At 33.1% G+C, this 24,815-nt stretch overlaps 1 protein-coding gene across 2 annotated transcripts in view; it reads right to left on the bottom strand.

Moving 5' to 3' along the window:
* Pcdh10 (protocadherin 10) overlaps positions 1-24,815 on the bottom strand; it is a 71,513-nt gene that overhangs the window by 25,150 nt on the left and 21,548 nt on the right. The window contains exon 5 of one of the 2 annotated variants that reach the window (XM_006994547.4): positions 265-4,918. The exons of the other annotated variant lie outside the window; for it this stretch is intronic. Within the exon in view, the coding sequence (XP_006994609.1) occupies positions 4,899-4,918 (20 nt within the window). The 3' untranslated portion in view covers positions 265-4,898. Of the gene's footprint in view, positions 1-264; positions 4,919-24,815 lie in introns of those variants that run through there. 2 annotated transcript variants of the gene reach the window in all.

The following is a 24,815-nucleotide window of genomic DNA, read 5'->3' as shown; positions in this document are numbered from 1 at the left end:
TGTGCAGATTGAACCAAAGAAGCACAAATCACTCATGAGACTAAGAAGCACGTTTTTTTTGTTTGTTTGTTTTTTAACCTTTAGCTCTTTGGGAGCTAAATTTCTATGGTTAATTTATATTATTCTAATATTATATAAAATGTGCTCCTACTGTGAAAAGGATACAGACATGAAGTTTTTCTTGTGTTTCCATGAACTTTATGAAGTGATGGGTTTCTCACATTTTAAACAAGGTGCTTATTTTATTGCTTAAAGGCACTCATATTTTATGTACAATTTATATGTTAATCTTCATGAACACAATATTATTTCAAAAGTTTTACGTTAAAATGACCTAGCACTAATCAGAAAAATGTAGATCTAAAAGATCTGTGGGGGTAATACTGAGATTCACGTGGAATTGAATGCCTACTCTCAATCTGTAAATATGACAAAATTCTTCAAAGTCTAGCATATGCTGTTACAAGTGAGACACAATTTTGAGCAGATGTCCCTTAGACCTTTGATATTAAGACTAAAATTGCTAAATCAGCATCAATCATTTTATATGTAGGGTCACGTTTTGCCGCTGATGGTTTTATTCCAAGCTCCCAATGACGTCAGTGGAAGATCCATGCATGGAAAGATGGCGTGATATGTATCCTAGTTTTATTTATTTTTGTCTGTATACAGCAGTATAAAATAATATATTACATTTACACGCATTTTACTTATGTATGGTTATAGCATTCATAGTAACAACACTGTAATTAAGACTGAAACTCATCTGTTATAATACCCTGTTTTCACTCACAGATAATTGTCTCAGGTACATCTGCAGAGCTGAAGCTCCGTGTCATTCAGCTCAAGGACATACGGATGTTTGGGAAGTGAGAGTTCCATCTACCAGAAATTTTTAAGTTGCATGTGAAAATGTAATATTTTCTGCATCCAGAATGCAGTATTTTCACACTCCTCAAAAACATCTGGAGAGAAAATCTTCAAACTAAGCATCTGACGAGTTTTCAAGAAATATTTTTTCTAATTTTACAAATACTTAAAAAATAACAGTGATTAGAAATACATGCATGCACACTAAAAGTATTAGAATCAAAGTCATATTATTGCCTGCTATACTCTGGCGGCACACAGCTACCAGCATTCTGTCAGAATGCTAAAATCTAAAACCTAAGCCAAGTGTTTGCAGAAATTTTTTTCTACTGAATCGTTTCGCAGATTACTGTATAAGAGTTTTGTCTGACTTCTTAGAGGGATATTTCTTGAAGTACTAACAATATACAAAATAACTTTACTACTTCAGGATGTAAAAAATACTGAATTTAGCAATTTTCTGGTTTTCCTTGTTAAAAAGGGAACACAAAAAGGATGTTAATGCAAAGCCTTTACCACTACAAAATTAGACTTAAAAAAAAGATTAAGAACACAAAAAAGTTGCAGTATGAAAAAAATATATGACTCCAGCAAAAACACTGAGTATTCTAATATTAAAGTATTTGTGAGTTCTATGGGTATTTATACCACACATGGATATATGAGGGGGAAAACTAAACACAAGGACAAAAAAACAATGTCAGCATCTTACAATACCATAAATACCTTATTTATCTTGGCAAACATTTAACACATTCAGTTTGAGCAACTGAAGTCCATACACAACTTCACAAGATTCTACAGTAATATCAATGCCTACTTGTGACAGCCTATGTCAAGAACTGCAGGGGATATTTTTCTTCCACTTCATGGAAAAGCAATTGAATTTCAACATTTCAAAGCATCTGAGGACAAGTTATAGCACAACTAAGAAACGAAAGAGAATGAATAATGAAAATATTTATATCTCCTACATAATTTCTAGTACACAATGTTTGATAAAGGCATTGCATTAAATATTTTCCTAAAATTAAATATACATATTTCCTAAAAAGGGTGACACGTGTATTTCATTGACATTATTATATCTTTGAATTAATTATGATGCAATATTTATATACTTGACTTGAGGTGATTTTACAAAATTATGCTCACAGATTAAAATTATAATCTTACATGTAGATGAAATATTCCTAAAAATTGTCATTTGACATACCATTGAAACCGTACGACACTCTTTCCACAGGAAAATTATTGAGTTTTACTGCTCTAAAACTAAGGAGACTAAGGAGTAAACTCCATTTTGTTATAGGGAGTGTTATGCATGGAATACTGTCTAATCATATTGTTACCTTTGTACACAATAATGGCAGAGTTGAAGTTAAAGTGATCAGATTCAATGGAAAATCTACACTAACTCTCCTGGGTGGGTTTGAAGCTATTTATAATATTTCATTACTTTCTTGTTTCACAGTTCTTTTTTCATAATATATCATTGAAACATAACATTTTAGCCAATTTACTGAAATTACGTCTCCATTGTAGCCTCTGATGTATCCTCCATGTAATAATTGAAAAATGATACTTGCATTTAATATTGTGTGTTTAAATAATTTGGCTCTTCAAATTATGTATGTTTTGGTAGAATGATGACACAATTTAAAGACTGTAATACAATTTACTCTAGAGATTTGCTCTGGTATATAAAAATAGCTAACAACTATATGTTAGAAAAAGATGTTTAAGGAATATCACATATGACATAAAAGAGTTTAAAAAACATTTTAAGTCAAATGAATTAGTACATCCATTATATGTGAAGTGAGCATAAAATGATGAATGTGGATCTTAACCCATGATTGTGAACTGAAACAAAAATGGTTTTAATTAATGCTAAGTAATTCAACATAAAAGCCATTTTCTTGACTTAAAATCAATTAGAAAAACAACCCTTTTCCAGTTAAATTATATATAACATTTTTCTTACTGAAATAGTCTATCATGTAGCATGCCATATGTTTGAGAAAAGACTGCTACTGCACCCAGTGAGTGTATGTGCTTTTGTATCACACACGAACAACTGGTTTCTTTTCAAATGGTCCCCAGAGACAGGAATATGTTTACATTATGTTGCTATAAGCTAATTGGTATTATTACAGATTATTACATATTTTGACAGCATCAAAAGAATGACACTGGATATCACTCCAAACAAATAGGGGAAGGGCCATTGACTGCATGAGTCCATTTTAATGATAAATCTTAATGAAAAGTTCATTTTAAATCACATAAAATTAGATGGAACTCATTTGTTAAGTATTAAGTTTTAGTGTATTTGCTATCATAGTGCAGCTCAAGCTACCAGTGAGTATATAACCAGATGAAGATAAAGGTTAGCATTTCAAAATGGGCCTATAATTTGGGCTGAGAAAATACCTTGATATCATTCTGATATCATTTTTAGAGGGCAGTTAAATTCATTCCATGATTTACTTGGATGAATCTCTCACACGCTAATTCTTAACCCTCCCCTGTTTCAACAAGTAACAGACAACAGCAGAAAAAATATATGAACTAAAGGAAAATGCATCTTTCTGAATTTAATAATTAACTTTGTTGACATAAAGGTAAAAGACATAATTAATTTTTCAAGGCTGACCAATGAAGAATATTCTCATTAATAAAACACTGACTACATTTAAGCTTTAAAATTTCACACATAATATTGAAACAGTAATGTATCATGTTTCTATCTCCAAATTTATTTATTTTTTTTAAATTTAGAGAGTTTTTTTATATTTTATTGTTAATACGTACCAGCTCTGATATTTATATTTATATACCTCTATATATTCATATATAGAGTTAAAGATTTTTTATTCATGTTTACTTAAGAGTCACAAAACTATGTAAAACTATGTAAAATAAAATTCTATGTGAATTATATGATGAGAACGTCTTAAAATAGTAATCTTCAGTTACATATTTTACACCACAAAATGTACAGACACCCAGATTTTTTCCTAACAACAAATACAAGAGAATTTATAGTTTCTTTATAAAAGCTTTAAATGATGCTAAATTCAAAGCCATGGAAATAGAATCGGAATCATGTAGACTGCTCGATGTTTTGAAACTACATCTTCTGTGCTCCGCCTGACAATATTAACAGCTACATCTTTGGCATTGAAAATTCACAATGAGTTCTTGACAAAATTTTGCAGCTTAGAACTTTACTTTCTTTTAAAGAAAGAAAAATGCAGGGTTGAGTAAGGTATGAAAATTAGGACAAACTATTGGGTTTTTTTTCTCAGTTAATTTTAGGGACCCTGAATTACCTTTTATTTTATTGTATGGTGAGGGCTGTATGAATCCATTTAAAAACCAACTAATTTGTACCACATCTTAGGAAAATTATATAATATAATATATATTCTATATTTATTTAGAAGCTTTGAAATAGTACAGTAAACACTTTGCAACACGGTGTATAAACTACAGAATGTCTTTGATATTTTTGTGGGTCTTTAGAATACAACATTTTTTTTAATACCCCACAGATGAAAAGAACATAGTCACATCTCTCTTGTAAAGTTGGGATAGTTTGGGGAACACTTGGTCACACAAAAATAATATAAAACAGTCAAGTTTAAAACAGTGATGTTGCATTTATAATGCACAAATTTCTTTTATCTTGATGACTGGCTTCTCATGGTAAATATAAACATCTAAAGGGCTCAGTGACATTTGGAGAGAGAAGGATAGATAGTGCTGTAAACAGGCACACACTGATCGGAGAGGCAACACCCGTTGCCTATGGAGTTTCTACAGTCTGCACATTTCAACTCATTTCTCAGGCCTGCTGAGAGCAATTAGGTCCTACACGTGGCCACGATGACTCCGCTGGAAATCTAACACTCAGCTACACACAACTAACTGGATGGCCAAGACAATGAAGTTGAAAAGTTGATGCTTTTGTTGGTCGACTCTGTGCAAATCATACTGCTTCAGGTAAGCTGCAGAATTGACTAGCATATCCTTTTCCGTGCTGTGAAAAAGAAAGAAAAATACTCTAAGAAAAAGTGGTTGATGTTTGGAGTTCAGAACTGCACAATACTGCATATGAAATCAAACAAGAGGAAACTCAGGGTAACCCTGTGTTGGACCCATGGCGTGTCAAACAGCTGTGGCAGGCAGCATTCCAGTCTCTGGTAGTCAGCGGTTCAGTGTTTTGGCATTGTGAAGTTTACAGTTTTGACATTTTAGAAGTCCACTGTGGATGGGAACTACATATCTAACATAGCAATCACAAATTATACAAAGATTAATTTTTATTATCTGTAGAACAATTCCTGCTCCACTGTTTGTGTATATATAAATCAGAGTTGAAAAATAAATGTATAAACGTTGTATTGCTAGAACTAGCCTTTCAAAAACATCTATGAATAATTATATAAATTAATTTACTTCCATAAACTTTAAAATTATGCATATTTTGATCCAGAGCTATAGGAAAATATTTATGCTGTTCAAAACTTCAAATATGATTTATAATCTGTAGTTTTATTTTATCTCTTTTTTAACATTACATAATAGCTGTATGGATATAATTATCTAAAATTCTTCCATGATATATGATTTTTAACCGGCTGTCAATAAGAATCAGGTTTTTTATAAGAATGCTAATAGAAAAGTGAAGGAAAATATGTTATCTCATGTTTCCAGTCCTATAAAATATGTGTTAAAAAGAACAGTGCCTACATTTACTTGTATATATTTATGATGTCACATATTTTACTTAGTAGTAGTGATAAAAGATATTTTTTCTCCTTTATACATAACTTTCCGAGTACCTGACCTTGAAAAAAATCAAAACAGAATTGTAGTATTTAATTCAGCATCTAATCTGAAAAAAAATAAAGATATGCCAAATGCTAAAATTGAAGTCAAAACAAGCATATATATTCATATATTGCTATATGTATATATATATATCATATATATCATTAGAAACTAATGATTACATTTAAGTAATGAAATGGAATTATTTTAGTCTGCTGAAACTTTTTTTTCTTTTAAACATAGTTTAAATATGTTGATCAGTTTAGTTCTTCTCTGATATTTCTCCTACTTCCTAATAGATGATCTATTTTTCCAGTTCTTTTGCCCTGATTCTTATACATATTCTTCCTCAAAAACTTGGTTTCTGATCAGTAAAGTAGTTTGCACCTTCCACCAGTCAACACATATGCCAGCTGGAACTGTAAATACCAGGCAGTCCTGTGGACAGAAATTAGATCCAAAGTGAGGATATGTACATACTGTATAGTGTCAAAGCTGAAATTTGCCTAAAACTAATTTGTTTTTTAATATGAAGATGCAGTTATTTCGTGTATCTCGTAATACAATGTAGTACATATAACATTGGACCACAAAGTGAGTATTGTTACATGTGTAGTCCTATGTCATAAAGAGTACTCTCTAAGCAAATAGAACTGACCCTTTCAATATATTTAAATACAACTGTGCTATTCTTGACTTAAATATCCTGTTTTGTGATATATGGGATCATAAGCAATAAGTTTCTTTATAACAATCAGAACTGAAAATCGTTTAGCGGGTCAGACTTCTACAGCTGAGAAATTCAATTTACACAATGAATTTGGGAAAATCACTGCAGTGACGAAAGTCGCTGTTTGTCCTAACTGGACATATTATCCAGAACTCTGGCTACTTCCCACCTATACCAGAAAAATATTCTGACTTCAAAATTGTTATTAAGCTTCTCAAAATAAAGTGATTCCCACTGCAGCGCTCTCTCTCTAAATATTTTATTCCCAGAGTTTAAAGACAAAAGGAGCTCAGTAAGTAACTCGATGGTACTGTTAATCTCAACATTCAAACAATCCATTTGAGGAAACGGTGCTTCTTACATTAGTGCAGAAGTGAGAGTATGGGTAAATGCTTTGATTAGTATACTATCACTTATTATTAGGTTAAATTATCACTGGTAAGAAAGTTACCAGAATAGATAATTCATGTTCAGAATACAAGATAAATGTATTGTGCATATGGTCCACAGTTATGGGGTTAGCAAGTATGATTTTTAAAACTGTAAATAAAAACTAAAACCAATAGATACGTTTTAATGGCTTCTTTGAGTTGCTCACATGTTCTCTACATTGAAAATCATCTCTCTGCTTCAGCTGTTGTCTGTATATTTCCTTTTTGTTACTTTTAGCTCATCTTACACACTCATTGATTGAAACATACAAACCTTCCAAGCATGATCAGAATGGGGAGGGCAAAGAAGAAATCCTGTTGACTGTTCTCGAAGATTTAGCCACACTCATTTTATTTGTACATATTTAAGAGATGAATTTACCTTGTGTGGTCATAATTTAATGGCAATTGTATTGATTATGACATGCGTTAGGAAGGTGGTATTTTAAGAAAAACAGTGGCATTCCATAGCCAGTGCTAGCGACAGTCTCCCTACCAGTGTTGAAATTATTATAACTATCTTTTTGGGTGTTATTTCAGGGTGGGAAGAATTCATCACATACGTTGATGTTCTTAGCTTTCTGATGCCTTCTGTACATACACAAAGTGATCAAAGCCTCCTTGGGGAATTTCTCCTCTAGCTTTTCATTTCTCAAGTGCATTATAAAAAAAACTATACATTAAAATATGCATTGAATCAGTTGCCTGACATTAGATAAAAGCTTTCTTTTTGTTGTGATCAAAGTTTTGAGGAACTATTTGTGCTTCTTTTACATCCTTTAACTGCATTTTTTACTTTTCTTAGTGAGTCACAGAAACGTTACATTTTTCACACATATCTTGACATCTGAAGTGAAGATGAAAAACTATTCTGGAGAATAAATATTCAAATATCTACTATTATGATTTAGCAAGTGTTTTTTAATGAATTGTGCAACAGTATTTTTCTTTATGATCTATAACTCTATTACCTTTCATAGTTTGCAAAGCATAAATTTAAATTGTGGGGAAAATTAAAGCACTTAGATTAATTAAAGTGTTTATTAAACTGATTAAGTAAGGATTTAAGAAGAATGACTGTCATATGCATGTTATTATGTAATAGTAAAACTATCATGACTGACAGAGTCCTTGTGCTGTATAATTGCCTCACAGAAATTAAGTATTTTATATATTAAAATGATCATTTATGAGTCAAATGCTCACATTTTAACACTTGTATAGCTAGAAACACAAATGAATCTTATGCTTTATCACAGTACAAATGAAAGAGCGCTAAAAAATAAATTATACTATTATACTTGTGAAGCAGTCTAATAATCTATTTCTGTAGCAAAAAAAAAAAAAAAAAAAAAAAAAAAAAAAAAGGCAACCTTCAAATAGCTCCAATGATTGAGACCCCACAGCACAGAAAATTTTCCGGAAAGTGAGATCAGTCACCTACTCAGGGCTCATTGAAATGTTTAATGAGCCTCACAGTCAGGACACTTTTCACACATAAAGCAAATCTAGCCTGTGAGAGTCTGAGCCCATTACCCCCTGTGGGAATCTCAAACACCTGCCCTCTGTTCTTTCTGTAAGAGCATATCATAAACTTAAAGACAGTTTAAAGGTACATTTCTATTAGAGATTTGTCCAGTTGAATAATCAGTTCTTTTAACTTTCTTGTCTTATTTTTGAACTACTTATAAGGAATCTCTTTTGTAATTTTTCTAAAGACTTTTTTCCCTGTATTTAACCCAATGTCGGAAGATGAGGGACAGAAGTCTTCAAATGCTAATAGAGAGTAACTACCTAATGTCTCTCATGACTTCCCATCTGCACACATTCAAATTTTATATTTTTTTATATTGCGTATTGCTATCACCACACAGAATAATACAAATTGATTTGAGGTCATATGTGTGTGACAACTAAATGGGCTTAAGTTCTATTTTTAAAAAAAAAACAACAGTCTTTTCTCAATATAATGTATTATGTTTGTAACCAATGATAACTTTTCTAGTCAGTATGAAGTTTAGTTTACATTTAATTTATAAGGTTGACTTGATCTCCTTTAAAGGTGTGTTTTATCCTTTTATCAAATCCTATAACCTTTATTGTGGCCTGACAGCAATAGATGATGAGGCTGTATATGGAAAATAGGTGTTTCTTTGAAGGCAGCATTAATATCACATATATCTGAAGTCTCCAACTTTTGGAGAAGAAGTTCTTTGAAATAAACACCTGAAGCATTTCTCTAGAATATGAATGTAATAAACATAGAGAGAGCTCAAGTGTTTAACTTGAGTTGACTATTTTATATGCATAACACTTAAAACATCATTTACACTTAATACTTAGCAAACTAAAATATAAATCCATGGATATTTTAAAAGATAAGAAGACTGTAAAATATAGTTGCATGAAGCAGAAATATACAATACTGGAAGCGTACAAAGGATCATTTCTAAGAGAACACCATGTTAGCCTCTCATTCATCCAGTCTCTACCTAGACCCGGCCTTGACTACTAAGGTTCTCCCAGGTCTGCCATCATACGCACCATATATAATTTTAAGAGAGGGACTGAAAGGGAATCTGGGCCTCATTTTCTCACCTAACAGGATATTATCAGCGGAGGAATTTATTTTATAATCAATAAGATAGCTTCCAATTCAAGTAAAATTACAGCCTATGAAAACTCCTGAATTTATTGCTTGGAAATTTCACAATTCAATTTGCTTAGTGTGTATTTTTAAACTAAATTTTATTTCTTTTAAAAGAACACAACATCTTTAAGTACAGAGGTGCCTCCTTATCCATCACGGTAGTATCATCACAGATCGTCATGCTCCTACAGTTTTACATGGAGAACTGAATACCCTGACATACCACAGATTTCCTCATACCGGAGATCCCTCTAGATGGAGAACCCATGAGCTGACAATAATAAGTATACAATTGTTTCACACGTGCTGTCTACGTGACTTACTGCTGCTGTGGTGCCTAACTCTATCTAATATTAACATACTCATATTAATAACATGTGTTATGACAAAAACTAGTGAGGGTGCATTAACATCTTTTAACAATGCCTTGAATTTATTTGCACAAAGTTTTTTAACAAACACACAACAGTCCTATGAGTATCCCATATAGAAATACTATGAAAATACCTTATGAAAAAAAGTGTTAAATTAAAATAGAATATTTATAGAAACACTGTAACAAATGTGTATGCATCAAAAACTATGCATTACAGACTAGATTTTCCAAAAGGGAAATCAGGGTATGGTCCCTTTTGTGCTTGGTGGAACACTGTGCTAGTCTTTCTGAGAAAACAAACAAAGCAAAAAACCAGTTTTTCATTCGTATCTTTTAATTAAATTTGGAGACTGACTTATTTTTAATATTCTGCCTGTAGCTCAGTATGTATTTTACAAAATGGAATGTATGTTTCTTTCAATGACAATCAAATTGTTTTTCTAGGACGCCCCACCATAATACATGAAAATATGGAATTTTTATAGATATTTAAAAACATTATTTACACTCCAAACAAAGATAAACCTCTGCAACTTCTGAAAACAATTTACTCATTACACCTTCCTTCAAAAAGTACAAGATATTAATTCATTAATCTAGACAAATACTGCTAATTTAATACAACTGAAATTTTTAAAGGAATATCCTCATGTTTCTTTAAAGAAGAAATGGTTCTCTAAAATGAGTCTGATAATATGTACAGACATTTAGACACTTATACTTCAAGTGGTTTCTTCAAAAGAACATCAGAAAATAAGTTGCTTCTTTGTAAGGTTGAAATTAGCATCTCTATTCACAGCAGGAAGCACGAAACAATTCAGAGTTAGCTTGATCATCTCAGTGTACACAGGCTACTACACCTGCAGAGAACTTTGTGTGTCAAGCATCACTTTTACATGGCATTCATGGCAGCTCTTCACGAACCTAACAATTTCGTGTGTGTATATAAAAACCAAGCCTAGGTTACCAACCACCCCAAGCCAGGGAAGATGGAGCCCTGTTGCCCCTTGGATGCTGCAGCTGAGTGAAGAGGAGACACATTTTGATGGAAAAGGGATGTAGGACCACCTTCTCCCCTTGTTCTGTGGGGGAGGGTGGCCAGTATTTGTCCTGGCCTGGGGCTCCCGTCTGGTTTCCTGTTTGCAGTTACTTGAATTTAAAAAAAAAAGCCCTTTTGACACCAAGATAAATGAAGACCCCATGGGAATAGGAAGAAGCAAAGTGCTAGAGAGATCCCCAGAAATCCACAAAGATACCTCCACAATAGACTACTGGCAATGGTCAAGAGAAAGCCTGAACTGACCTACTCTGGTGATCGGATGGCCAAACACCCTAACTGTTGTGGTAGAAATCTCATCCAATGACTGATGGACGCATATGATGCAGAGATCCACGGCCAAACCCCAGGTGGAGCTCCAAGAGTCCAATCAGTGAGAAAGAGGAGGGATTGTATGAGTGAGAATTGTTGAGACCATGAATGGAAAAAGCACAGGGACAAATAGCCAAACTAGTGGAAACACATGAACTGTCCTTAGTGCATGAGCTGGCTGTTTGAAACCTGGAGCCTATGCAGGGACACTTTGCTCAGCCTGGGTGAAGTGAGGAAGGGACTGGACCTGCCTCAACTGAATATACCAGGCTTAGCTGAATCCCCAGGGGAGTCTTTGCCCTGGAGGAGATGGGAATGGGGGTGGGGCTGGGGGAGGGAGGACAGGGGAATCCGTGTCTGATATGTAAAATTAAATTAAATTGTAAAATAAAAAAGAACTTTAAAAATACAGCCTTTTCTGGGAAAAAAAATTAAAAATAAAATAAAGATAAAAACCAAGCCTAAATCCAGCATCACATGGTACAAAAATAAATGTGTATTCAAAAATTTTAAAAATGGGTAGCTTCATTTACTCCTGGATCTAACGTATTATCTACAAATTGCTTTCCTCAGCAAGGATAAGTGTTAGCAACATTTGAAGCACAATCTTGGAAAGTTATACCATAAAAACAATTAGATTAGTAAATATAAAACTCATTAAATTATTACCAAGCATATTTTCCAAAAAGCCAGTCAACACACATCACTAGAATGCATGGACTTATTGATGGCTAGTTAATATACTTGATGATTTTGGTCCCCTTAATGTAATTTGATTCAGTTTATATTAAACAGGTAGCAAATTAATAACATTTGGGCAGGCTCGGAGCAGAATTGAGAATATAGAAATGCTGGAAACTGAGCATAGGAGAATACACTAGAACATTCCTAAATGAAGCAGATTAGGGACCCCTACACTATAGTGTTTGATATTCCTCAGCAGAATTGCCAGATAAAGCAGAGGGTGCCCAGTACGAGATATATCTCCAATTAAACAGTGAATAATTTGGTAATATACTTATGATGTATATATATACAATATCTAGATGTCAGATGTTTATTTGTGTGAGTCAAGCAATCTTTACTTCAAAGCATCTGCTTGATTATAGCCTAGATATCATTAGTAACGATAAAAGCTAGAAACTTACTTTGTAATGCTGGTTTATTTGAGAAGCTTTCTACTTGTCTACACAAATCCGTATTGAGGTACCATGTAACAAAAACAGGGAATTAAGAAGTTCAGTTATCAAGAACTGAAATTCATCTTCAATGACGGATGGTTACCACAAATAAATACATATATTTATATGCATATATAAAATTTAATCACAAAAATTATTTTTATGTATGACTTATTATATTTAAACTTTCACCTGGGCTTTTGAGTGATTTGTGGTTTTATGAGATATGGCATAGTTAATAAACGTTCCCTTCTTTGCACAAGAAACATGGTTTTCACTTACCTTTTCTAAAATATATGTCAAAATACAAACTTTCAGTTTCAGTTATATCCTATATTCACCAAGCCATAACCTTATGTAACTTCGATTTAATCTCTCATCAAATAATAAAAGACTTGAAAACTAGTATGCTGGGAATCAAACAGCTTTAAAAGGTTTAAAATGTTAATTGCTGAAATAATGTTCCATCATGCTTATTAAAAATTAAAGTTAATTTTAGTGATAATCTAATTGGTTACCAACTTTAGACCCTAAGCCATCATTTTACTTCTATAACTTTAAAGTATATATTCAATTCAGGTTTATTTTAATTACTGCAAAGATTAGATTTACAGCAAATTAAAAAGTTGTTCTACATACTTAGTATCAGTGAAATACAAAAAATATTTAAGTGTAAGTTCATAATTTAAATCATTAATCATAAATAGATTCTAGTTAAATGTATTATTACCATCTATTAGCACATAAAATATCCATTTCTAATCAAAATTTGCAAGTGTAGAACTCTACAGTATTCTAGAAAATTGGTTGTTTTCTAATTATTAGACAATATTAGCAAGCAACCAGGAATATCCATTCATTGCTATTTTGCCATAAAAGAACAAAAATCAAAAAATGAAAAAACCAAGTGTGGACTAGGCTGTTATGGTAAGATTCCGTGCATAAGGTGGGAGAGATAGAACGGTCAGCAAAATGTTTGAGACACTAGCAAGAAAATCCAAATTTGAGTCCTAACATTCTTATGAGAAAGCAGAAGACAAACACAGTGGTACACACCTGTAGCCCCAGTGACCAGAGATAGGTAGATCTAGAACTCATGGACCAGCCTCTCCAACCGAACAGGTGGAAGCAAGGTTCACTGAGAGACTTTCTCTCAATAGAACAAACCAACAGATGTCATGTAGAACAACAGAGGAAGAACCCTGATCACAACATCACTTGTACCCACATGTGCACACCACTACAGGACCTGCACCACACACACACACACACACACACACACACACACACACACACACACACACACTTGTGTGTGCGTGTGCACAGCTCTGGACTTTTAAAGATGATTTCATTAGAATTTCAGATACCCAAAGGAAAGTCAATTATTTGCCTCAACAAACTTCTCAGTAGTCATTACAAACTTCTACCTTTAAATCCCAGTTTCCAGTCTCTTCATTTTGTTCCCATTTAAGTTTAGTTCATACGTCTTAATAGCAAATGTGTGCATCCAAATGATATGCTGGTGACAATTAAAAAATAAGTATATTTGTGAAATTAGCATTTGGACATGGAGAAGCATGAGATTTAAGGTGACAAAGTACTGTCTCAGAAAAAACAAATAATCAAAGAGTAAGTACAAGTAGGGCCAGAGTAAATATATGAAATATTGGACATTTGAAAGCCTCTGAAATAAAAGCAAACATATTTAGGAGCAGAAATACGGCAGTATTTTGCTGTTTTTACCTTTTTGCATTTTTAGGACTGGGATGCCACTATAATTATTCAGTGATGTCAGAAGTTGCCCAGACAATTTCCTCAAAGAACAAAACTTCCTCCTTCCAGGATACTTCACTGTGGAGTCAGATTAATTCTACAAGCCCTATGGGTGTCCGCTGGCTTAAAATGAACCTCTGGGCATGTGAACATGGATCCTCTATTAAAATATGTATAGGCCAAATGGCAAACTGGTCTTACAGATTGTTTTAAACACCATATTCTTGGGCATAAGAATCTACAAAGCAGTACGGGAAAAGGGTATGTTCTGTGTGGAAAGGTTATAATTCACAGAAAATGTGAGTTGTGTCTTGATTTTTAGTCAGGAAGCAGCCCTACCACTGCAGAGGGGATAATACATATATATGAAGGCACTCATCTCATGGAGTATGACAGAATGATTGAGCATACAAGATCTTGAGAGAAATGGTGTATCAAGAGGATTAAAGGATGCTAAGCAGAAAACATCATGGCTTAACTATAAAAAGGTTAAAAGCTGGCAACATATGAACGCATCTGTCATTACAACAAAACATAATCTCTCCTAAGAGTGTTTAATGGGGACATTAGAATACAACATATTAGAAAAATAATTGAATTAGAGGGAAAATTAGAATGCTGCTCCTTGATTCCTGTGAGTTAGGCAGAATGGAGCAGAAAGGAGTCCATCATTGTCACAGAGTCCAGCATAGGACTAGGATTATACTTAAGATATCTGGAAATAGCTTGCCTTCACTTGTGCTGATTTTTTCAAAAAAACAATAAAATGTTTTTCAGTTAAAATGGCTGCCCAGCTATCTCGTGGCCAGCTCGCCTCTACGGATAACTGTGGAAGGAGTTGGGGTGTGTTGGGGTGAGGTGAGATTTCCAGGGAAGAATTCTGTTCTGCTGTCTAGTATCACATACCTGAGATAATGTCAGCTGCAAATAAAGCTAGGATTTCACTGAAGACAACTGGAGAGTTTTCCCTACAATTTTTAGCTAAGAAAAATATAAGACCGATGATAATCACAGACTAATATTAAATTCACTTTATAAGTGACACCGAATCTTTTTTCTCATAGTAGAATATTGCTTCGGGGCTTATTCTTTTACAGGGAGACATGAGTAAGTCGTGGGATGTGAGGTCTGAGTCTGCAGTTCACAGGATTATTGGCGCTGTAAGGACTATTTTGAATATAGCATTTCCTCTGACTGGGCTAGGAGACTGTCAATAACCTCTAATCAAATATTGCCTATGTGACAATATCCCCATTACACAGTCTACTAGTGTTTCTATAAATTGTCTTCTCTCACATTAACATACACAAAGCAAAACAACAACAAAACCCTCAGACATAATTTAACCCTTTCGGTAACATGCTTTTCCTATGTGCCCCTAACAAGTTATCTGCGTTTCTTTCCTCTTTCTTTCCTTCTTCCCTCCCTTGTTTCCTCCCTCTTTTCCTTCCTTTTTTCCTCCCTCTCTCCCTCCTTGGTGGTACATGGGGTTAAAGCCAAGCTTTAGGCCTGCTAGTCAGTCATTCTACCGTTGTCCCACAACTCTCACCTCTATTACCAGTTTTCTAATTAAAATTGACTTCATCAGTACAGTATTTATTAGTGTTGTCTATCATGATACAATCATCTTAGCCATGCAGTCTCAGGGCCAGAGAAGTGATGCTGAGAACTACTTCCTATAGTTGCTGCACTGAGTCACTCTGTCCTTCATTTTGTGTTTAAAGTTTCATTAGCACATCCTTCATATTCATTTCCCACTGGAACCATTGTTGTTCAGTCCTTAAGAGTCACAACACACAACCACATCAGTCATACTATCAGCAGTAAAAGGACACATACTGCCTGCATCAAAGACTTCTGAACTGTCTCTTTTCATATGCCTAGGAATCAAATGTGAATTGGTTACAAACATTTGGACTGAACTAGAAAGGTCCCCAATAAAAAGCAAAGCTCTCCTTCAGCCTTGAGGAAGCAACTGGCAAGCTACAATAAGAAGAGATCCTTATTTAATAATTTCTAATGTGGGAACAGGAAGAATGTCTACATCTGATATTAAGATTTAAGTGTATTGCATTTGATAAATTCATAAAAATGTACTAGGACCATAATAAACTCTTTAATTGTTGTTACATCTTTTTTTTTTTTTTTTTTATTATTTTATAACACCATTCAGTTCAACATAATAGCCACAGAAACCCCTGTTCTCCCCCTCTCGCCCACCCCTCCCCCCAGCCCACCCCCCATTCCCACCTCCTCCAGATCAAGGTCTCCCCCGAGGACCGGGGTTGACCTGGTAGACTCGGTCCAGGCAGGTCCATTCCCCCCTCCCAGACCGAGCCAAGTGTCCCAGGATTCAAACAGCCAACTCATGCAACGAGCCCAGGACCTGGCACCAATGCACAGCGACAGACAGTTGGCTTGATCTGTTTGTTGTTACATCTTTTATTGGTATTATTTAAAACATCTTTAATTTAAGCAAAATATAGTCTTCTGTAATTTAGCCAAAACAAACTTGCACTGTGCATCTATTTTTAGGTTATAGATTTAGCATCATATAACTTTCACTTTAAAATAAATTATTGTTCTCAAAATCTTGCTCTCCAATTTCATATTTTGCTCACATAATTCTCAACATGTAAAATGTCCTTGTGCTCCATCAGGAAATTTACATGGATAAATCACAGTTATTGGAGAGTATAAGATTTCCTTGATTGTATTATAAGGAATCATTCCTGAAATCACCAAATATGTTTTATTCTGATAAAGTAACCACATTTTCTTTTGTTGATATGATGAAAACATTAAAATAACTTATAGATAGGAAAAAAACCATGAACTTTGTGGGAAAAAATGCTTAAATGAAATCACTACAGCAATAGAACTCACAGCCTAATTAAAGACAAATACGGTTAGCATGTCTTAACATTTCTCACTTCTCCTATCATTGCAAACAGCATTATTAAATGCAGGAAATCAGATGATTATAAAAAGTAAAATTTATTTTTGAACATGAGAAATGAATGTGAAGGAGATATAAGAATGCTCTGATTCTGAAGAAGAAATTGGGCACAGACCTTAGTATTTTGGTCTTTTGTACTCAGGAAACATAATGATATGTATGTAGAAAGAGAGAATTTGACAGGTAAATGAATGACAGATAAATGATAGATAGATAGATAGATAGATAGATAGATAGATAGATAGATAGATAGATAGATAGATAGACAGATAGATGATAGATAGACAGACAGACAGACAAAGGTTTATTTTTCCTGGGTATTTGAATTATTCGTGAAATAAATCCATATATTGTTGTAAAACTGGGTAGAATGTAGACAACAAAAACACACAGAATTATAGATAATAATTATCTATAATAATAAAGAAGTATTTTTATATTTTATAATATAAAAATAAAGAAGTAGCATGGTCACAAAGAGTCAATTAACAATCCATTAACTAGTAAAGTCTGCACAGTTTCTTTGGGGGTATTTCAAATTGGCTTTTGTTAATATCTGATAATTCTGTGTGAATTAGAAAGATGTGCAACAAAATACACATAGCAGGCTGATTGAGAGAATCAGGTATATTAAATAATTAAGTGAAGGACTAGTGTGACAAAATCTTTTGGCTTTTATGTGTCATCCCCTGGCCTAAGTAGACACACACATCTCTCCTACATTTCATAGAAATGTGTGAGTTTCCATTCTAACAGCTGTTTGTGTTCTCCAAAGATTCAGAGCACCTGTGTCTCTTACATGAAAGTACTAATAATATTAGGGATAACATTATTCTACCAATAGCCACAAGTTACACTAATGATCAAACACAACTATCAAAATACAGAGGAGATAAATTATATTAGACATGGATTTATTTAATTCTTTCCTTTTATTTTTTGGCTGGAAAGAACATAAATCCTTTCTTTTCTACAATCAGTAAACCTAATTTTTACATCCTATAAAATCAAAATTCTTGTTTTCAAAATGAGGATTCTGTATCACTATTTGCTTTGCATAATCAAATGTCTTCCCTAAGTATAAATACACAAGTTGAGTAAAGTAAAATGAAAATGAAATTTCAAAAGTTGTAATCCCTGCCTGTAACTAACATCACTATAATATGAATGAAGATTAATCATTGATGCATATTAGACTTTTGGTTCTGTAATATCTTAATGGATAAAGGGGTAAAAGAGGAATAGTGTACTTTTAACACATGTGCTCTGGGAAAGAATATATTAATGATGCAAAATAGTGATTTATTGTGAAAAGAACACTTGGTGTCTGATTTTTCTCTCTGAGCGAAAAGGGCATAATTAGTTCTATTTAAGCACGGAATTTTAATTTTGTCCGTACTCAGGCTGATGTCACTGTTCTCATTTTAACTGAATATATATATATATATATATATGGTTGTTTCAACACTTAATGAATGCTTCCTTTAGACCAGGCACTCTACTTTAAATATATTAAATAATTTAATCTCCACAATGAGCTCCTAAGGTATGTGTTATAGACAAGAAAGAGTTACAGAAAAACTAAAGAAATTTTGTACATAACATAGTTATTGGCTGGGTCAGCCTCAATGTCTCCACAACACCTTGGACATGAGGAAATACATTAAGAACACCGGTGAGAAACCACCCTAGGCTGTGAGAACACATAACATAAAACTGAATCCTGTGAGAAGAATATGAAGTCATGCATTCTAATACAGTGTTCCAAGTTATAATGAAGTCAAAAGTGATAAAAATTAATGAAAGCTGGTAAGAATACCCACTGTGCAAGTGGCAAGACTATATAGTGTTTCTCGGGTTTTATAAATATTCAGATGGACTGCTTGAAGCACTTGTTGGCCATAACGTTTATTTCTAATAGAAAGGGTGGGTGTTTGCATGAGGCATGTGGAGAACAGATGTGAGAATCACACCACGCTTCTTCTTCACTGTCTAGGATGACTGCAGAAGGGACATTGACCTGCCACCCTCTGACTACCTAGACATGCTCCATAGGAAGAGCTCACTTTCACGAAAAAGAGATGAGTTCATCTACACTGGATTGTGAGTTATTAGATACACCTGTGTTCACCTCTGATTTCTGCCAGATTTTGATACCATTTGTACCTTCCCTCTGGAGAGCTCTCCAGAACATTACACTTTATTTACTTAGGATATTAGCTATATTTTAAATGAAGTTATTGATCGTTCTATTTACTCACATATCTGTGGAAAGTTCTTGAGATGTAATTTTTCTGTATACCAGGCAAGGCTGGAGGACATTAATGTAAAAAACAAAAATAAAATACAAAATCTCTAAGATATAGCAGTATTCAAATTATAATTTTTTTTAAAAAATGGGTTATGATGTTCTTGACAATAATTTACAAAGTGCACCTTAACACACTAGCCAGTGCTCTCACTCTTTCCTTTTCCTCCTCCCTTTTATTATTTTTTTATAATTTTACACTATCACAAGGCTCTCTAATAATTAATATATAATTATAATAAATAACAGCAAATAAATAATAGTACTGCTGATAGGCCTTTGAAATTGGAAAGTAAATGAAATATCTCCATATTAGGTTAAATAGGATTTAAAATTAAGATTAAAGGAATATGTTTTTTAATCTATCAGCATTTTTATTTAAATTATATATAATACTCCATATTATACACTTTCAGTAATAATTATCAAAATAGAATTTCTATATCACTGAAAGATGAAAAATTGAAATGTTCAAAGATCAGATTACAAATTTCTAACTCAATTTTAATTGTGAAAGAAGAAAATTAAATTATTCAATGCCAGATATTTCCTGCAGATATTTCAGCAATGTAATCCTGAATTTAAAAAACAGTCAGTAAATTCAATGAATTAATACTATGTTGCTATAATTCTACAAGTATGTTAATACCATTCTATTAGATGCACCCAATTCTTTAGCTTAATTCAAGTAATAAAGAATTAGAGTTCACTCCAACTAATGAACAAGGCATTTCATTTTGTGTGCTATTAAGCTACACTTTTGCAGATAGGAAAAAAGAATACATATTATGAATATATACTGTCACATAATCAAAATGTCCATACAGCTGATTCTAAAATTATTTACTGTGATCTGAATCTCACTAGCTTCCTCCAACAGCTTGGACTGATAAGCACTGGACCCTTTTGAAAACCTTTGATCCCAGTGACTGCATTACATCATTATTTCCCATTCTTGCCTACAAGGTGGGCACTCACTAGGTATCTGTTTCTATTGTTAAATCCAGTCTTCATGTTCATTCACACTAATCCTTATTTGATGATTTTGTCTTTCATTTCATACTTTCAAGACACATGATTGATTCAAGCTTCTTCATTCCAAGGTTGAAGCAACTATTTAATTGATTCTGTAAAATACAAAGCTCAAATATAAATGATCATGTGTGGCATTTGTTTTCTGCTCACTCTCAACATAGTAAGAAAAGCATGATCACTATGAAAGCATATGTGTAACTCGATCATGACAATTAACAAAAATCCTTTCTTTTTATTTAATGGCGGGCTGTTTCACACACTACCAAAGCAGATCTTTTTTTAAAATGCACTGGAGAATATTATAGCATCAAACATGAAAAATTCTCATGTTAAGAAAAGTAAATTAGCCGGGCGGTGGTGGCGCACGCCTTTCATCCCAGCACTCGGGAGGCAGAGCCAGGTGGATCTCTGTGAGTTTGAGGCCAGCCTGGACTACCAAGTGAGTCCCAGGAAAGGCGCAAAGCTACACAGAGAAACCCTGTCTCGAAAAACCAAAAAAAAAAAAAAGAAAAAAAGAAAAGTAAATTAACTCAATAATGAAATACTAAATAATATGATATGTTAAATTTCTACTCACTTGCTTCCAATTTATGTACTATGGCATCATAAGTGATCTGGGGCATTTTAACATATGCAATTCACTTATTCAATGCATACATAGAATAACTGATATATGTATACTTGTGTGAATTCTAAACAACACCACAAAGCTTTCTCAAATTATAATGCTCTTGCTTTTTTTCTTGATGTCTTATTATCTATCATAAATCATCATGTGAGGTAAAAGACAGAGGCCTCAAGAAACTCAAGATTTCTTTAAAATTCTAAGGAAGGAAATCTAAAAAGTCAATCACAATGACTCGTAAAAATGAGGGAAATAAAATAATGTTTTCTCAAAGCTTTGCCTCTGGACAGCTGAACCTTCTCCCTTTCTTGCTGGACTCAGCTCCAGAATAACATTTTGTGAGAAAAAGCAACATCAAGGGTCTAGAAAGTGAGATTCTGTCAAATCACAGATGGCATCTGCATATGTCTGGAGTTTGTAAGCTTTGTATGTGTGCTCTTTCTCCCTCCCTCAGGAGCAGAGACCAGTGTGCTAGCCAGGGCATTTCCTACAGAGTTTTATTTTAGCCTTTCAAGAGGCCAAATGCTTTCTTTTCTTTTTGTCCTCTTGAAGATGGAGAAACTGATTGCTGCCATCTCTCTGTAGATATGTGATGTCTTTGCTCCTCATTTCTTCTCAATCTGCCCATTCATCATTTTTTAAAACCCTGTTTAGATGCATTGATTTTCATCATGTTCATCTCTCAACTATAAATTTTCCTTTAACATTATAATATATTGTGATAATTCTCTACTGGGTTTTAAAGACATAAGAAGTTCTAGCATCTCGATTTTCTTCTTTTTTTTTTTTTACAATCTGGCATTTAACTTGACACATTCAAGTGTGTGTTTCTTAAAATCTACTAAATTAACAGTATATTATATTTAGTCAATAAAAAAAGACACAAAGATGAGAGTGAAGCATTTCTGATAGACTAAACATAAAGATAGCTACAATACACTATATATTCAAAAACATCTGCTCACTAAATAGTCCTTTTCTATATACATTAGTAGATAATAAGGCTTGCTGATTAATTTTCCAATATTATCAGAACAATAACTTGCTAATAAATTTTAGTAGAATTTTACATTTCATTTATTCCAATAATCGAAGCTTTAAAATACAAATAAAATAATCAATGGTTATAGACTGAAATAGTTCTAAACATGGAGTGGCAGTGACTGGGAGAGGCCATGGGATACTAACAATGTTTTGGAATCTGGACATAATACAGAGAGATGTTTGGAGCACTGATTGCATAGGGGGATCCTCATCTTGAGAAAACTCAAATGACATATTTAGGTATTTTCAGATTTTTTATGTACAGGACACTTGATTAAAATCTTAAAATATTTCCTATTTTTAAAGTGTATTTAAACAAAAATTAAGAGACTTATTTGTAAATATAAATAATGTTTATATGACTAATGGAAATTTGACCACCAACTACATAATCAATGATAAAAAAATAATATTTTAAAGGATAGAGTATTTAAAAACATTTATAAATACGTTGTTATAGAATTAAGTAGTACCAAATTTTCAGTCCAAATATATTTTTAGTCTTCTTTTTGAAATAAAAGATAACTATCTCTATTATAAACTCATGATTAAATATGAATTACACAACATGATTTCTGGATTTATTTTTAAATGTTTGAGTGAAAAGAAAAGAAAGTTATATTGGATTTTGTGTGAAACGAATTCAGTCAAGACTCGACACAAACCTGAATATTGAGTATAAAATTTTTCTACCATTTCATGTAACTGAATATACGTAAAATATAACTTAATAGGAGGCAATGGCTGTTACATATTTTATGGCCATTTATCTTACTAGAAAGACTGAAGAAAATTAATAACAAATAAATACTTATGTTCATCTTGAACAAAATCATCTGATGTATAATTTATACAAATTTATATATAATAAATCTAAAAATTGCATCATTAGAGTGTTTCAGATCACCTTCCCATTTTCTATACAAATTTTCTAGGCTTAAGATGTACAGCAGCTGACAGACTATCACACTAACTCTCATATTTGTGGACCATCCCCACAACCCTTCCTGTGAAACGCTTTTAGCTTACAAAGTCAATCAAGTCTACACAATCAAGATGCCATTGCTATATCAACTTAGTTTACTAATGTCATAGTTGACTCGTGGCCTTATGACATGTTGCACTTCAAAAAGTAACCTACTTACTGAATCTTTAATTAGAGATGAAAAAGGAATTAGTGTGCTATGACCATGTCTTTATCCACCAAAAGTTAAAATAGAAAACATATCTGTATTTGATTTCACTCATTACACATTATTTACATACAGAGATGTTTTTGCACATACCCAACCTAAAAATTTATTTGAATAGCATGACAAAAATATTTATAAAATGATTTTTTTTGTACATGGAAGGGTTTATTTGGGTTTTTGAGTTAAAGGCCAACTTGAGCTAAATTTCAAGGTCTTGTGCAAAAACAAGCAAACAAATAATTTTATAGATTACATCTTAGCACCTGGCCTGGTGACACAGGCATATGATTCCAACATGAGATTACTGAGGTGGGAGAACCATGAGTTAGATATCGGCCTCGGCTATGTAGCAATACTTTTTCTCATAAATGTAGCTCTGTAGAATACAGTGGTATCTAACTTTCATCACAAATATAGCTGTTGATATATACATGACACTTGAAATTGTTACTAATAAACTGAAGTCAAATTTCCACTATGTAAAAACATGCAATAATCAACTACTCAGCCAAGAGGTGGGACAGTCTAGTGTATGATTGGGGCAAATATCAATATTAAAAGGACAAAAAGCTACACTAACTACATTTTTTTTCTAGCAATGAAAATTAACATCCTTGCTGAAACGCACAGCACTGAAACCAGAAATGCAATTTGCCTACACTGCCATAGTTAACCTGCTGTTATTCTTGAGCATTATGAACTGTTGCTGAAAAAGAAAAAGGCCGACCTTAAACAGCAAATGGACAAATTAAAAGTGATTTCATCACCTATCAGTTTATTCACAAGTTTATTCCTGTTAGTGGCAGAAGATGAGAGAGGAGCTGAACAAATGTATTCTTCTGTTAAGCATGACTTCAGTTAGTTCTACATGTGACAACTGATGGGAATAATTAAAAACTAAATTTCCTAAAGTACAATACTTCTGTTGAGTGTATAATGTCAGTGTCACTACCTCCATGTTAGTGTATAAATGTGCATGTGTCCATGTAACTTAATCATGAAGACATAACAGAAATGTATTTATGATCTCTTGTTGAGCTCAATGAATTAAAGCTATAATTGATCATTTTGAATGGCACTCCGTTGCAGAGACACTGAAATCATAATTACGGTCCACAGTGTCTCTCCACATATTTTAAAAGTGTGTCTCTGAAATAAAACATACAGTAAGTACATTACTATAGAACACATAGTATATGTGTTGAATATCATGTTATGGGTCAACTCTAGAATCAGAGCTAAAACTCCACTTTTAAATATTAGTTTTTCTTCCTCACAAGTTGTTTCTATCCATGTCCCATAAAAATAATAACATTCTGAGAATCAATGCTTTCGAAGCTCTACATTCTCTTCCCCTGAAATGATTTTGATTGTTGTTTGCAGTGACTTGGAAGTCTTAGGGAACCTCAAACTTCAAGTACTTTATATT

Source organism: Peromyscus maniculatus, chromosome 6 (genome assembly GCF_049852395.1).
Source record: "Peromyscus maniculatus bairdii isolate BWxNUB_F1_BW_parent chromosome 6, HU_Pman_BW_mat_3.1, whole genome shotgun sequence".
Lineage (NCBI taxonomy): Eukaryota > Metazoa > Chordata > Mammalia > Rodentia > Cricetidae > Peromyscus > Peromyscus maniculatus.
Note: the sequence above shows the minus strand (reverse complement) of the source record. Positions and strands in the feature narration are given on the sequence as shown.